The sequence below is a fragment of the Xiphophorus couchianus genome, chromosome 21, assembly GCF_001444195.1.
Source record: "Xiphophorus couchianus chromosome 21, X_couchianus-1.0, whole genome shotgun sequence".
In the NCBI taxonomy this organism is placed as follows: domain Eukaryota; kingdom Metazoa; phylum Chordata; class Actinopteri; order Cyprinodontiformes; family Poeciliidae; genus Xiphophorus; species Xiphophorus couchianus.
In genome coordinates, this window is record NC_040248.1 from 21274629 (window position 1) to 21288601 (window position 13973).

At 40.7% G+C, this 13973-nt stretch overlaps 1 protein-coding gene across 16 annotated transcripts in view; it reads left to right on the forward strand.

Moving 5' to 3' along the window:
* The window catches only part of svila (supervillin a), a 70219-nt gene that overhangs the window by 27889 nt on the left and 28357 nt on the right, over positions 1-13973 (forward strand). For 12 of the 16 annotated variants that reach the window (XM_028005702.1, XM_028005712.1, XM_028005697.1 and 9 more), the window contains exons 2-11: positions 1852-1915; positions 3444-3523; positions 4174-4237; positions 4351-4493; positions 4568-5285; positions 7616-7699; positions 9269-10132; positions 10543-10710; positions 11321-11355; positions 13555-13619. In XM_028005702.1, the coding sequence (XP_027861503.1) occupies positions 1852-1915; positions 3444-3523; positions 4174-4237; positions 4351-4493; positions 4568-5285; positions 7616-7699; positions 9269-10132; positions 10543-10710; positions 11321-11355; positions 13555-13619 (2285 nt within the window). The remainder of the gene's footprint in view (positions 1-1851; positions 1916-3443; positions 3524-4173; positions 4238-4350; positions 4494-4567; positions 5286-7615; positions 7700-9268; positions 10133-10542; positions 10711-11320; positions 11356-13554; positions 13620-13973) is intronic. The other 4 variants (XM_028005699.1, XM_028005709.1, XM_028005706.1 and 1 more) reach the window with 4 other exon arrangements.

Here is a 13973-nt window from a genome sequence, read left to right on the forward strand (position 1 = left end):
ATTGTGAGGCATAAAAATAAGCTGAAAGTCACAGAGACTTGTGAAGCCTGATGGCTGCTGATCTTTAAAGGTGTTTATGTCCCTACAAATTCATCCCAAAGTCAGACCATGCAGCAGAGAAGCTGCTATAAACCAGAGAACCTCTTCTCTGACTCTACACCATCAGTCCATAAATGACCTACATCCTGATTCACCTGATGTCGTATGTAAATCTACACTGACTGTTATATTCAGTTTTTGTCTGGCTTTTTTTTTCAATTTTGTATCTGTTTTAGGACTTTAAAACATACTTTAATTACACCTGCCTGTGTACATTACCTTCCCTCCCTGGCAGGTTTTTATTGTAATTAAGAATGTGTTCTTGAGAACTCACCTGATTAAATGACGTTTAAATAAAACTAAAAACTAAATTAATATTGAAAGCTAGCATTTATGAATTAGCTGTTTGCTACAATTGCATGTGCGATACCCCTGTTGCATACTTTGACTTTAACTTTCACCATGCAACACAGACATTTTAGTGACTACACTTAATGAAGAAACTGACTGTCTATGACTTACCAAAGTATTTGAAACATCCATTGGAATTTTCTCAACCTAATCTTGTCAGCAAAGAAACCAAAACAAGCAAACAAAAAAAAGCTTGCTCAGATAACCGGGATTATCAGTCAGGATCCACAGGGAGCAAGTTTTTTTTTCCTAACCAGTATTCCTCCCAGCTGAAACAATACTCGGCTACACCCTAATACATCCCGACATAAGACCCTCTCTAAATTACTCTCCTTATTTTTCCCCAAATATTGTTTTGCTTTGCTGGGTTTAAAGCAGTAACCTGATCTGGAAAAGAGGGCAAAGGCAGTACCACTGGAGAAAAGATATTTTGGGGTTGAGCAACTTTATAACCTTTATAGCCACTGCTTACAACTTTATGAGTCACTTTAGTCAGGGAAACGGTCTTACGGGCCACCTGGGATTGATCAGATGGAGACAGTCGATCTAAAGCCCTTAAATAATATTCAAAATTCTTAAACTTTTCCACCCACAAATATTTTTCGGGAACTCTTATGATGGTCCAACACATATCATAATCAAAGTGGGAAGAAGGAGGTTTTTATTTTCATTTTCCAACTTTAAAACCTATGACATGGCCAACCACCTGAAGTGATGAGCCATTGATCAGATAAGGTTCATGGCATCTCTGACGGAACTTCAGATATCTAAAACGCGGATGGAAGAATCGGTTGACAGGATGCTGATTGGGCACTCATTGAAAGGTTTGCAATAGAAGAGTGGCAAAAATGAATTCAGTTATAAACTTAAATTTATAACACTCTCCAAACACTCTCCATCCAATATGATTAAGCTGTTCAGCAAACATTTCAGTGCACAACTGGTAAGAGGCGTACGCCAAGAAACCTGTAGATGTAATTACACTCAGGTGTTGACAGAGGAGAGCATTTGGGGGATGGGGAGACGATGAAAATCATGAGTCATTTCCCTCTCAAACGTTGCGTAATTTAATAATCCACTTTGGGATCATTTTTAAATCAAATCCTGCAACGTAAAATTCCAATAAAATGCATTAGAGTTTGTAGTTGCAGTGTCAGTGTGGGGTGTACATGCTTCAATGATTTGTGTGCACGTGCATGGCGAAAAACTAACGGGACAACTTTTTCGTTAATTAATGAGGCTTGTTTGCCAAGAAGCAACACACTGACTCTTTGGTTCAGGTTAAGCTTTCCAGTCGGCGTGTTTCAGCCCATGAAGACCTTCGGCTGAAAGGTTCTGCTATTCAGACTGAAACTAATGAATGAAAACGGAGTCATGCCTAATCGTTTCGTCTGCCCACAGAACTCGGGAGTGAGACCCCCGTTAAAGCCAGCAATCCCAGGCTTCTACAGAAGAGAGCGCTGAGGTAAGAAGAGAGGCAACAAGTTTTATAGAAGTTTATGTTCAATTTTCTTCTTTTTCTTCTTCTTTTTTTTGTGTGTAAACCAATAGAAAGCTAAACAGACATGCCGACAGATCTCTGGATTTATTTACTTGAGTGTTGCAATATTCTCCTAAACTTAAACAGTTGCTTTGGTAAATTGTAGTTTTGCTAGCAGCCAGCTGTGCATGAGCTTTTTTAGATGAAAGGTTGTAAATATCTTCAAAACATTAAGTTACAGAAATGTTCTCATGTTTGCTCAGTGGTTCCAAATGATTCTTCAGTGCCGGGTTAGAGGGCCATCATTAACTGTGTTTCTATTACCACTGGTTGTAAAACTTAGTTGATGATCCGCTGATGTAGAAAAACAAAATCGCAATTGCAGCATTTCCATCAAATAAAAAAAACGCAGTTAAAATCATACATGCATAAGTTTGTTCACATGTGAAGTCATTAAAAAAATTAGGTAACACTTTATTTGACAGGTTGTGAATAAGACTGTCATTACACAGTCATAAACATGACGTAACACCTGTCATGAACGTGAGTAAGTCTTCATGAATATTTATGACTGTTGTCATAAAATGTCATTTGGTAAATCATGACACTTTTAATACAAAGTCTACAATGTCTTTGTTATGACAACCTGACATTAACCAAGAATTCATGAACTGACATAAATTTGTTATAAAAGTATTACTGATTAAACTTTAGCTTTAATAACATAAAGCTATGTAATTTTTAATGTTTAACCTAAGCTGAAAGACCACCTCAACCTAGCAGCAAAACTTATATAAAAAAAGAGTTTCTTTCGAAATGTCCATGTTTCCATTAAGCAAATTTATTTTTGTAATTCCATTATGAACAGTTTTATGGTCAATGGGAATGCAGCTATTGTTGAATCCTAGACTTTGATCTGAGAAACGGGCGACTAGTTTAAGGAAATGCCTCCTGGTTGCTGTGGGATGTAATTTACCATAACACAGTGTGATGTTAATTCATGCAGCCAGGCTTTTTGGAGTTCCTCCTGGAGCTGTATGGAGCCCCTTTGGAGACACCAACCCAATCCTGAACTTTGCAAACCATAGCATAGATAAAGGCAGCATTTCAGAATCATATGTTGAAATATTTCAATATGAAAACAAATACTGGCTAAATATAAAAGTACCTAGTATATGTATCTGTTCACAACCATTCTTGGTATAATAGATAAAATCACAAGATCTTGTTTTCTTTTTTTTCTTCCTAATCCTGTTATTGGACACGTCCTGCCAAGCCTGCTATAACTCTGCTGCAATTTTGTGCTTTTGTCTAATATTATTAAATGACTTTTTTGTGTTGTGACAAAAATGATTCTTTGTGTCAGTGCGAGGTTGAAGGTTTAATGATCAGGGTGTACAACTAAAAGTTGACTGACTCTTCCTGATCTTCACAGCACCACCGAAAGGGTGTAAAAAAAAAAAAAAAATGTCTCACACCTATTTCAGTAAGAGTTGATCATTTTGTTCCTCAGCTTCCCGAAGGAATTTTCCTACGAGGAAAAAGACGATCCGGCCAAAAGCACCAAGGATATAGATGTTGGTCTCCCCAAAGGTAAATAACATTGGGTTATTTGATCCTATGTGTCTTCATTGGAGGAGGGTAGGGCTGTAGCCACACATGAAATTGGGTTTTGCCTAAGTACCTGAAAAAGATGCCATTCACTTTCAAAGTGGAGGCTATTTTTTATTCGTTTGTGCAAGTGTTGTCGTCTCGGCTGATAATCTTTTCATCAGCTTGTCAGCAACACAGCCACTTAAGAGCCTTTGTTAAATTAAAATAAGAGTCTTAAACAATAATACAAGATCTCAACCCTTTATATCTAAGTCAAGTAATAATATCTGAAACATGTAGACATCACGATCTCATGTCACGAGATTTTGTTTTATCCAACTATTAAAGGAGCATGTCTTGTATTTTAGCTTTGAAAACAATATGTCATATTATTATTAGGTCAGGGGGGCAATTACATTTTCAAATGGGGTCAGATTGGGTTGCTTATAGCTTCTTTTTTTTTGTCTCCAAATAGTTGGGATTTGAAAATTCTTTTTGTATTTACTCAGGTTATCTTTGATCTTTTGAAAGATAATTCTGACAACAAAGCAAAAAAAAAAAAAAATCATAGCACTGTAAATGTTTCAGTATTCAAAAGCAACTTCATTTAAGATTCTCATTTCCTAAAATTAATGCTCTCTTCTTTTAAGTGTCTGAGTTAAGGAAACGTTTTGAAGGCATTACCACAAGTACAAGTGACTGGGAAATGAACAGGTAAGATCATAAACCCACTCCCTCCATGCTGCAAGAGTCTTTAAAAACAGTATGTACTCAGAGCTGAGTGATAACATGTCTGGATGTTGACGGTTCTTTCCTTTCCTATGAAGAAAGGAACGCATCGCTCGAAGACTGGAGGGCATTGACGGGGAAGTTCATCAGTCCCTGCTGCCCAACTTGGTGGCCAATCGGCTTCTGGAAGAAGACATGCCACGTTACACCAGGGCGTCCGACCTCTGCGAGTCTCATGCTGGTGAGTATTAAGATGAATTATTATACAGATGAATTACTAACTACAGAGAACATTATGTGCTGTTCTCTGTGAAGTAACAGTTCAGCGGTACGGCATGGAAGGCTTTGAGAACCCAGACCAGCCTGTGAAGTTTCCCGATCGAGAGTCCAGAGGTCAGTTCAGATCCGACACTCAGTCCTCCATGCACACCGAGCCAGTTCACAGTTCACTACCTACCACTGCTGCCCCAGAGCAGGAGTCCAAAGCTGCACGCATTGCCCGCTACAAGGCAGAGCGCCGCAGGCAACTGGCCGAACGCTACGGCATCTCCTTGGATCAGGACCTTGACCCGGATTATGCGACACGCTACACCCGCATACGGAAAGAATCCGACGGCTCAGAGAGCCGCAAAAGAGGAGAACTTTTAAGGGATGAAGGCAGGGATGCCAACCTGAGCGTCTACAGTGGTGCTGTGGTCGGTAGCCCGAAGCCAGGCAGCTATGCGACACCCCAGAGACACCCTGACCCGGTCTACGACGTGGCTCACACCAGGGTGGACTCGTTCTCCGAGCGGGAGCGGCTGATGAATCTGGAGAACCAACGCCGAGCCGTTCCGCCCGAGTCCACCACTTCGTACATGGATGTAACATCATCGTTCTCTGCCAGGATGCCTGCTAAAGACCCTGTGGCATCGCTGCCACCCAGCTCACCAAAGATGAGCAGGCATTCCTCACTTTCCTCACCCAAACATGCCGCATTTCCTGGGGATATGTTCATCGAGCAGCAGGCACACAGCATCCTCAGCAGGCAGGGGTGAGTACTCTTGATATCCTCCGGGGAACTCCTTGCATGTTTCAGTAGGATAGGCTTGTTTAATAGATAACAGTAAGAAATTTCTTCCCCTTCATCCCCAACTATACGGGGTTGAAGGAGAGCACCGTTGTAGCTTTCTTAAATAGTTTTACTTGCTGTGATTACATGAGCCAACTTTTTTTAATGTGTTTGTCATTAAAAACTATCTATACTCTACCTATATCTACATACTGTATGCAATATATTTGCATGTTACGGTTTTATTTCACTTAGGAAACATGTTTTGTTCTTTAAGTTCCCAAATGAGCCGCTCCTGGCTAAGTTGTTTCATAAGAGCGATTTCCATGGCTGTTGGGACGATGCCAGCCTCTGGTTTTGCATTCATCTGTTGCTCTAAAAGTGAATCTCTGCTTTTGGAACAGCACAAATGTCAACTTTACTGGCATAAATTCTTAAGTTGGGTTTAATTATTTCATAGCATAGTAAGTGAGTTGGGGCAAGGTCATTTTTACAGTGTCAGCCAAATGATCCGAGGTGCTCGAGGGACCAGAATGAACTTTTGCTTTGAATTCTGTTTTTGTTTAGAACTGACTCGCATGCTCAAAGTTTTCATTTCAACCAGGGAATATCTCCTTAGCACTAAGAGATGATTGTTCTGCTTCCACAAAAATCGTAGAATTCAGCCAGTTTGGATTTACGTGCAGACGTAAGTGTTGAAGGAATTTGTGAGCACCTCTAAATGTTCCTGATGTGTTGTAAGAGCTCCCTGACCCAACCCAAACATTGACCAGCCCATAACCCTGCTATGTGCAGCTACAGAACAAACCTATGAAGATGCATTGCTCTGTTCTTCACACGACCAGACTGTCGGTGCTCATCCATCTGCGCTCATGTCCGCTTCACCCTCTCAATCTGTCCTCAGTGTCCCTCTCAGATTTCAAAACTTGGCTGGGAAGCAACTTCCTATGGTGCAGGGGTGGATGTTTGTTACAGGCTGCCTCAGCGCGACTCCACGGTCACACCTCTGACCCACAGCTGGGTTTGATCAAAACCAGCCCAGCATAAAGATACAGAAACGAAGAAAACCTCTTCTCCCGGGATCCGTGGGGCTAATGTGGGGAGAAACAGTTAAGGATATGTTTGATTTGAACCTGAACCTCAAAAGTCCATTTTGACCTTCTCAAAGTAGCTTTTCCGTTTGGACAGAAGTATATTAAAGAGGCAGCATTATGTAAAATACTACTCCTCAGTGAAATGCTGGTTAAAAAAAACATTAAAAGGTTAACAGAGGAGCGATGTTGTGATGACTTCCTGAAGGCGGCGTTTCAGAAAGAGCAGGAGTTTCTCAAAACGGCAGAGGCCCGATTTTAAGGCGTTAAATTATAAAGTCAAATTTCATTTGATATACAGTGTAGCATTTTTTTTAATGACAGATCAAGGTAACAGTTACTTGACTATTTTATCAAACGATGCCATGTGACTGTAAAACACATAATTAAGGGGGTTTTCCCACCCGTTAGTCTGGCAACATTTGCTACAATTCCAGTTGCTGTGGTTCTCTTTCACACTGCGCTGTGTCCAACCAACCAACCAACCCCTTTGAGTAACCTGTTCACCCCCTTGAATGTGGGATCTCCAGAGCAAAATCCACTGAAGGAAACACAGACCCCTCTAAAAAAAAAAAGACTTTTGGCACAAGTTCCTTCTTCACAAATTATAAACAAAAACGGAGTGGTGTCAGATATAAGTGGTTGTAGGATTTCTCTTTTTCCTTTGGCAAGCAATTACTCTCCTGGCTTGACTAAGATATATATAGTGGAAGCTCGGGTTATACACAGACCTAAATATGTGACTGTGCAATAATTCCCCACCTGCTATTTATTCTAAACGGGACGGGATATTCATCTGATCTGAATTAGTCTTTTTGGTCTTAAGTCCTAAGTTCCTCCAACTGAAGTCCATTTATCTTCAGCTGTGTGTGACGTTATTGTTCGTGACTTTGTTTAATCACGAGAAGGAAAATGATCTTTCTGTGTGTAGAAAATTATATTTTACATGAAAGGATTGTGAACATGAAGACCACAGCTCCTTACATAAGAGATTGGGGGATTTCATTGTAGCTAAGGTATGTTCTAAAACCACAGAAATGGTGAACTCTGTAACCAGGCAGAGGTTGTTTTTTCTTTTTTTTAATTCTGGTGACCAGGTTCATTCCTACTGTGGTCAAACTCAATGTGTGTGTAATGTGGTGGTGTGTAGACCGCTGCAAACTTTTCCCCACATACCTGGTCACTCACTCGTGTTTCCCACTGGATTTCTTTATGGAGCAGTTCAGGAGTGGCCTTTAGCGCTGATTGGTTCCTCCAGACTGATGCTGAGGGTGACACCCACACCCTCATCAACTGGCCTTCAAGGTACACACACAAAGGCTGGTTGTGTGTCCCCCTCCCCTCATTGAGCCGGACTAAAACCCAAACTCACCAGGCTTCATGAGCAGCTCTTCTGAACCTGTCAGGGACCCAGGACTGTCATACCATTTACTCAGTTTAGGCTCCATTTAGTTCCCTAAATAGAAGAGAAATTGGATCACCTGACATCATCATCTTCACTTTCATAAGCCCATCGGACCATAACTCCATCTTCTTCACGCTTCATTTGCCTGGTATCTGGTTAATATTTATACAAAATATAACTGACTGAAAGATTTCTATTGTTACTTACCCTCTGCTCTTATATGTGTTGATTGTGCAGTTTGTGTGCATCCTACTGTATACAGTGCCTTGCAAAAGTATTTATATCCATTTGCTCTTTACATTCTAATCACTTTATAAGCTCAAGATTTACTGCATTTTATTGTGAAAGATCAACACAAAGAAATGCATAGCGGTAATTAGGAAGTGGGAGGAAATGTCTACATGATTTCCCCACCTTCTTAAAAAATAAAAATCTATCTTGTTTTCAAAAGTCACTTAATTTGTAGATGAGACATGTTGGGAATAAAGTTGGCAAAGTTTAACACAATGAAAGCTTTTAAATGGTGGTGGCAGCATCATGTGGTGAGGAATGGAAGGAAACCTCTTGGATACTTTAAATTACTGGAGAATTGACCATTAATTCACCTTCCTACAGTAAAGCACTAAACGTACAATCGTACAAACGTACTTTCTATTTCTACAATAGAAATAGAAAGGAATTAATGTAGAATTCCAGTAAAACTCTCCAGTTGTTTGTACTGTGAAAAAAATTGAAAAGGACAAGGAGTCAATACTTTTTGCAAGATACTTTCTCATTCATGTATTAAAAATCATGATTTACATCCATTGTTAGCATTTTCTGACTGCAGTGGATTCTGTATCGTCCACCTTGATGAGCCTCAACATTGTTTTTAAGTAGGGGTGCACCGATTGCAGTTTCCTGACCAATCACAGATCTTTAGACTTGCCAATTCTAATATTGGCCAACACAGATTTCACTTACGGTAATTTTTTTTGTCTGATAAGTCACTAAAAATAGCAGCAAAGTTAACCCACAAGCTGGCAGCAGTGGGGTGACAATCAACTCAACTGACCACCTCGTTTGTGGGTCTGTCAATCATTCCTCTCTCACAGCAGAGCAAAAGTGGACAGTGACTGATGTGGAAATCTGCCAAGAGCCAATCTCCCAAAATTAAGAAAATCTTTGCTGATTTCTTGGTGTACCCCTATTTTCAAGCCATTTACCCACTCTGGTTATGCTCAATATAGGATGAAACAAAGTACTTATTAATGATGATGTTGTAGTTTGTTGGTTACTTTCTTTGTAAAAGATGCACAATAATGGAATGGGAATAACAATATATGTATTGATGAGCCTGACTTGGCAATGCAGGTTTTGGATTTTCAGCCAGGCTGACTTAACAATGTTTTTCCATTATGAGTTTGTATCTGCTGCTGTTTTTCCACCAACATTTCCCAAATGGTAACTAGCTCTTTGTTTCCCTGAAGAATAAAAGTTAGGGAGAGGCTTGCCAGAGAGGATGGGCATCAGAGAAATCCAGAGCCGGAAAAGTTCACAGACATCTCTGGATACCACAGACCGCTTCAGCACCGACCCCAGACTTCTGCTCCAAGCCGCTACCACGGAGAGCCAGCAGGCCCCCAGCAGACCTACTTCCACTCCTATCACGATCCTCAAGGTCATTTCAGCAGATCTAGTCACAAAGGAGGAGAGGATATTGGTGGTTACCCAAGTTACCTGTCTATGACCTCTGGTCCAACGATCAGAGCCGAGCAGGACCAAGAAAAGTGGACCGTTCCTGATGAGACTGAGGAAACGGAAGGGGTGAAAACGGAGGGTCTCCTGAGGAGCAGGAAAGCTGTCTTGCCTTCAGAGATCCGTCGTAGGGAGAGAAGTATGGAGGACCCACAGAGAGGAAGAAGTGAGGAGGAAATGGGAATGTACAGCCTCAGCCAGGCTCGGGATGCTGCTCTAGAGGAGCACCCAAGATCTGGACTAACGGGCAGAGCCAGAACAGAGAAATCTGAGCACAGCGCCTCTCTGCACCCAACAGAGTGGAGACCTCGAGGGCAAGAAACTGTCATTTATGTTCACAAAGTACCGACGGCAACCCACATCCATCCCCATGTAATCCAAAGCATCCCCACCTCCAGGACTGCTGTCAACCACTTGGTGTCAGATGTTAGTTCAAGTCAAAGGAGCACTCAGCTGCAAGACTTCAGAGAAGTCCAAGAATGTGATGGTGTTGGGACCAGAGAGAGTCAACAGGACCATCGGGTGTCTGTGGCCAAGCTCAGGAACTCGTACATGGAGAGCACCACCACGCCTCCAAGCAGGCGCAGGAACGACCTGTAGGTGGAAAAGCTGAATGTTACATCACCGCTGCTTACCGCCTGGCTGCTGTGGAAGCTTCTTAACTAACATCAGCTGGCCACTAACACTAACAAGCTACTAAATTATGTGTGTGAAGTTGACATGAAAGCATATTTAGAGCTTGCAGTTACTAAACTCTTAAAACCGTACGCTAATCAACTAACTAAGCTAACACTAGGCTTCGTGTGGAACGATTACGTCCTTAATCCCAACTGTGCCTGGTTCTACATCAGCCCAGCTTTCACTGCTAACTTTCATGCATGGCATTGCTTCTGTGCTGGACTTGAAATAAAGGTGTGTCTAAAAAGACACATTTGTGCCACCATATCGCTTTGTTCTCCATTGGGCTCTTTATCTGGTGACCCCTCTCCCTTTGCACTCCCTCCAGTGATCTTAAGGATCCGAGTGAACATGGAGTCTACCAGGCACCCTGGAGAGGTGCTAGGGAAAGGGGGCACCAGCCTCTGCTCTATATCTGTCCTGGGGAGAGTCGAAAGACCTCAGAAAGGTTTAGGACTCAGCCTGTCACTTCTGCTGAACGGCAGGAAACTCATAGGTATTTCTTTACACTCGAGAATGCATGACTCGGAGAGAGGATGCTAAATAAATGTTCATGACTGCATGTTAATCAAATTAAGATAATCAGATATGTTATTTTTAATCCTGTTCTGGTGAGTAGTTCTGATTTTCTTATTTGCACTGTATTGTCAACTATTTAATGTTTGAATCCATAATGAGAATCTTATGTTTGTTTGGGTTTCCATCTGACCCAATAGGAGTAACTTGATAAACGACCATGAACACACTCTTTAATTTTGCCCCTCACTCTAACAACATTAGGAAACAAGGAAGCTTAACGACCAAACGTTCCTCTAATTGGATTTTGGCAGCGATCTTGACGTGTGACCACAGCTCAGAAGCATGAATTGACCATTGTGAGAAATAAGAGCCAAAGATCACACAAAAGCACGGACTTCCTTAAGGCCGTTTAATGCTCCTACTCAGTCTGCTTTGCTGTTGCCTTGTTCCATTCATTTCTTCCCTGCAAACCAGAAGCAACTAACTTTCTTTGCCTCTTCTTTCACAATCAGTCTCTACTCTTATTTTGTTGCAACTTGAAAAGTAGCTTTTACTGATTTTCTCTTTTTTTCTTTACACTTTTGAAGGTCCTGTGTGAGCTCAGACTTTGCCTCCGCAGAAGGTAAGTCATGTTTCTGTTTGATTCAAGAGAGATTTCTGAGTAGATCCTAAATATCAGAACAAGCTAAGTTGATAGATTTTCACTGTTTTCAAATATGTGCTTTCCAAGGACTTGGTGTATTCATGAGTGATCTTTCACTCATGAAAAGTTTTCATTTGACTGTAGTTCACACAACAGCTGATGGTTGACGGATGAAATGGAAAAGGTGGAACGCCACCAACAATCTTCCCATGTGTAATGTCTTCTGACAACAAGACATGTTCTGATTAACATTAAATCAAATGGTGTAAATTTAAGCAACTGAATAAGATGAATTGGTTTCTCTAAAGCTGTGGTCAAGTGTCTTGCATTGTCTGTTAGAGTTGGGCTTAGTCTTTCTCTCAAGCATAGGAGTTAGACTCTTGGTGTTTGTTTGACTGTAGGATTGGACTGGAGATGGATAGATGGCTTTGGGTCTCGTTTTCCATTACACAGGTCCTGTTTCAATCTGTGAACTTGGAGCTTTATCAAAAGGCAAAGTTCCAGATTTAGTGCTCTTCTGGAGCCCATACCCCTTTATCAAGACACTATTTAGCTGGTAAATGCATCTACGGTTGTAGCAAAAAGGTTTGCGTCTCAAGGATTGACAACAGAATCATCGATTTGCATCTCACCAGCTACTACGGTCTCCATTAATTAATTAATTTTTTGCTTGGATGAGGTGGGGGTTTTTTTTTCGGCTGCATCAAAATTTTGCAAAACTGCTTTTTCGCATCATACAAGTCATGTAGTAGACAACAGAAAGTTACTACTAGCGTAAAAGATGAAGACAGTTGTGAGTTTCATCATTCACCTAACATTGACAAAGTTTTGCTCATGTTTGTAATGGAAATGCATTGAGTGACAAGAGGGACGGAGCAGACTGGAGTTGAGGTCCTTCAGTGTTTCCAGCAAGACGCTGCATATCTTCTATAAATCTGTTGTTGAGTGTCATCTTTTCTGCTATTATTTCACATATTTTAAGGCAGTAGGACTATTTTAGTTTGCACAGAGATTTTTATTTCATAAAATGAAGGGAAACACTTTAGAGTCGAGTTTCAGAGTCATTAACGGTGCTCACAGTAGCATAACACAGCAGCTACTCTCAGGGCAAAAGCAACTCATCTGGTTCTCATAAACACACTTTTCAGCCAGGACACTTTTGTACTGACAAGATTTATGTGCAGCTGAGTCAATCAAAGGAAATAGTTGTTTGGTGATGTCATGTGTCTTGCACAACGGGTGTGTGTGTGTACGCAGTAATGACGCACACACCTGCAGATCTCAAGTCTTAATGTTTAATGGTTTATCTTTGCTGCCAGCTATAAAATGACATCTTTTCATGGAGACGTATACTTGGAATAAATGTAAAGATTATCCTGTAGTAACACTAGTTTGATTATATTTTGCACATTCCATCTAACAAGTTCAGGTCTGAACTTTAGGAGCTTCATAAATCGACATACACACGAGAGAAATAGTTAAAGCTGACATCTGCTAGACTTTATCCAACTCATGGAATTAATAAACAAACTTTTCCTGCCCCATGATTTTAACCTTGGATAATTGATCCCAGCACAGAGTTGGGGGGTTTTTTTCTTCAGCATCTGGGCTGAACAAACATGAAAGTAAGTGTCCTGAAAGTGTCTGAACTGCAGCTCAGGAATCTGATTTTATGCTGCTTTCATCAACAGTTGTTTTTGTGAAACTAAAACAATGAGAACTTTACGATTTTTAAAGAAAACATGTCTGTGATTTGAAAACGGTAACTCGGATCTCAAATGAAGTGCAACAGCAAATTCAACCCCACTGTTCAATATGCTGTAGGTGGCTTATGGGAGTGATAATTTCCACCTGCTTCCATGCACCACCAACATGTTTTTAACACCTACTACTTATATTGATGTTGATTTACAGTGCTCTCATTTACAAAGGCCAAACACCACATGCACCATAGCGTTCTCATTACTTTATTAACATACCTGAATGAATCTGCTCAGAACATTAGTGTGACCAATTAACATTTTTATAGTTCCTCACTGAAGAGGGATATCAGTAAATATTTTAGAGGCAACAAATCTACAGTAGTTTTGCTGAACCAAATGATTTGTTTTTATTTTTTCTATCGGGTAAGGACAGATTTTCCAACCTTTATTCTTTGTGCTTCACTGTTTCGTGTAGCTGATGATGAAAAGCTGGACGATCGAGCCAAACTGAGCGTGGCAGCGAAGCGCTCTCTTTTCAGGGTGAGTTGCAGCTCCTTCCTTAGTGCCCTTTGGCCTTCTGGTTACTTTAAATTACATCCTGGTTTCAAATGCAGAACTCGCAGACATGTGCTATTAATAAAAGACACAAATATCAGCTCTATCTGATGTTGTGTATTGACTGTTTCCATGTACGGGACAGACTGAGACACAGTAGTGCATAAATAAGTGGAAAAACAAGTATGCATTTTATTTTATTTTTTAAATTACGGTTTGGTTGGTTTGCATACTCTTTCCATTTTTGATGGATTAAGCAGTTCTCTGTCACATGTCCAAAGTTTTAAACATTGTTTTAGAACCTAACCTTTGTTTAAACTACAGATGCACCTATCTACT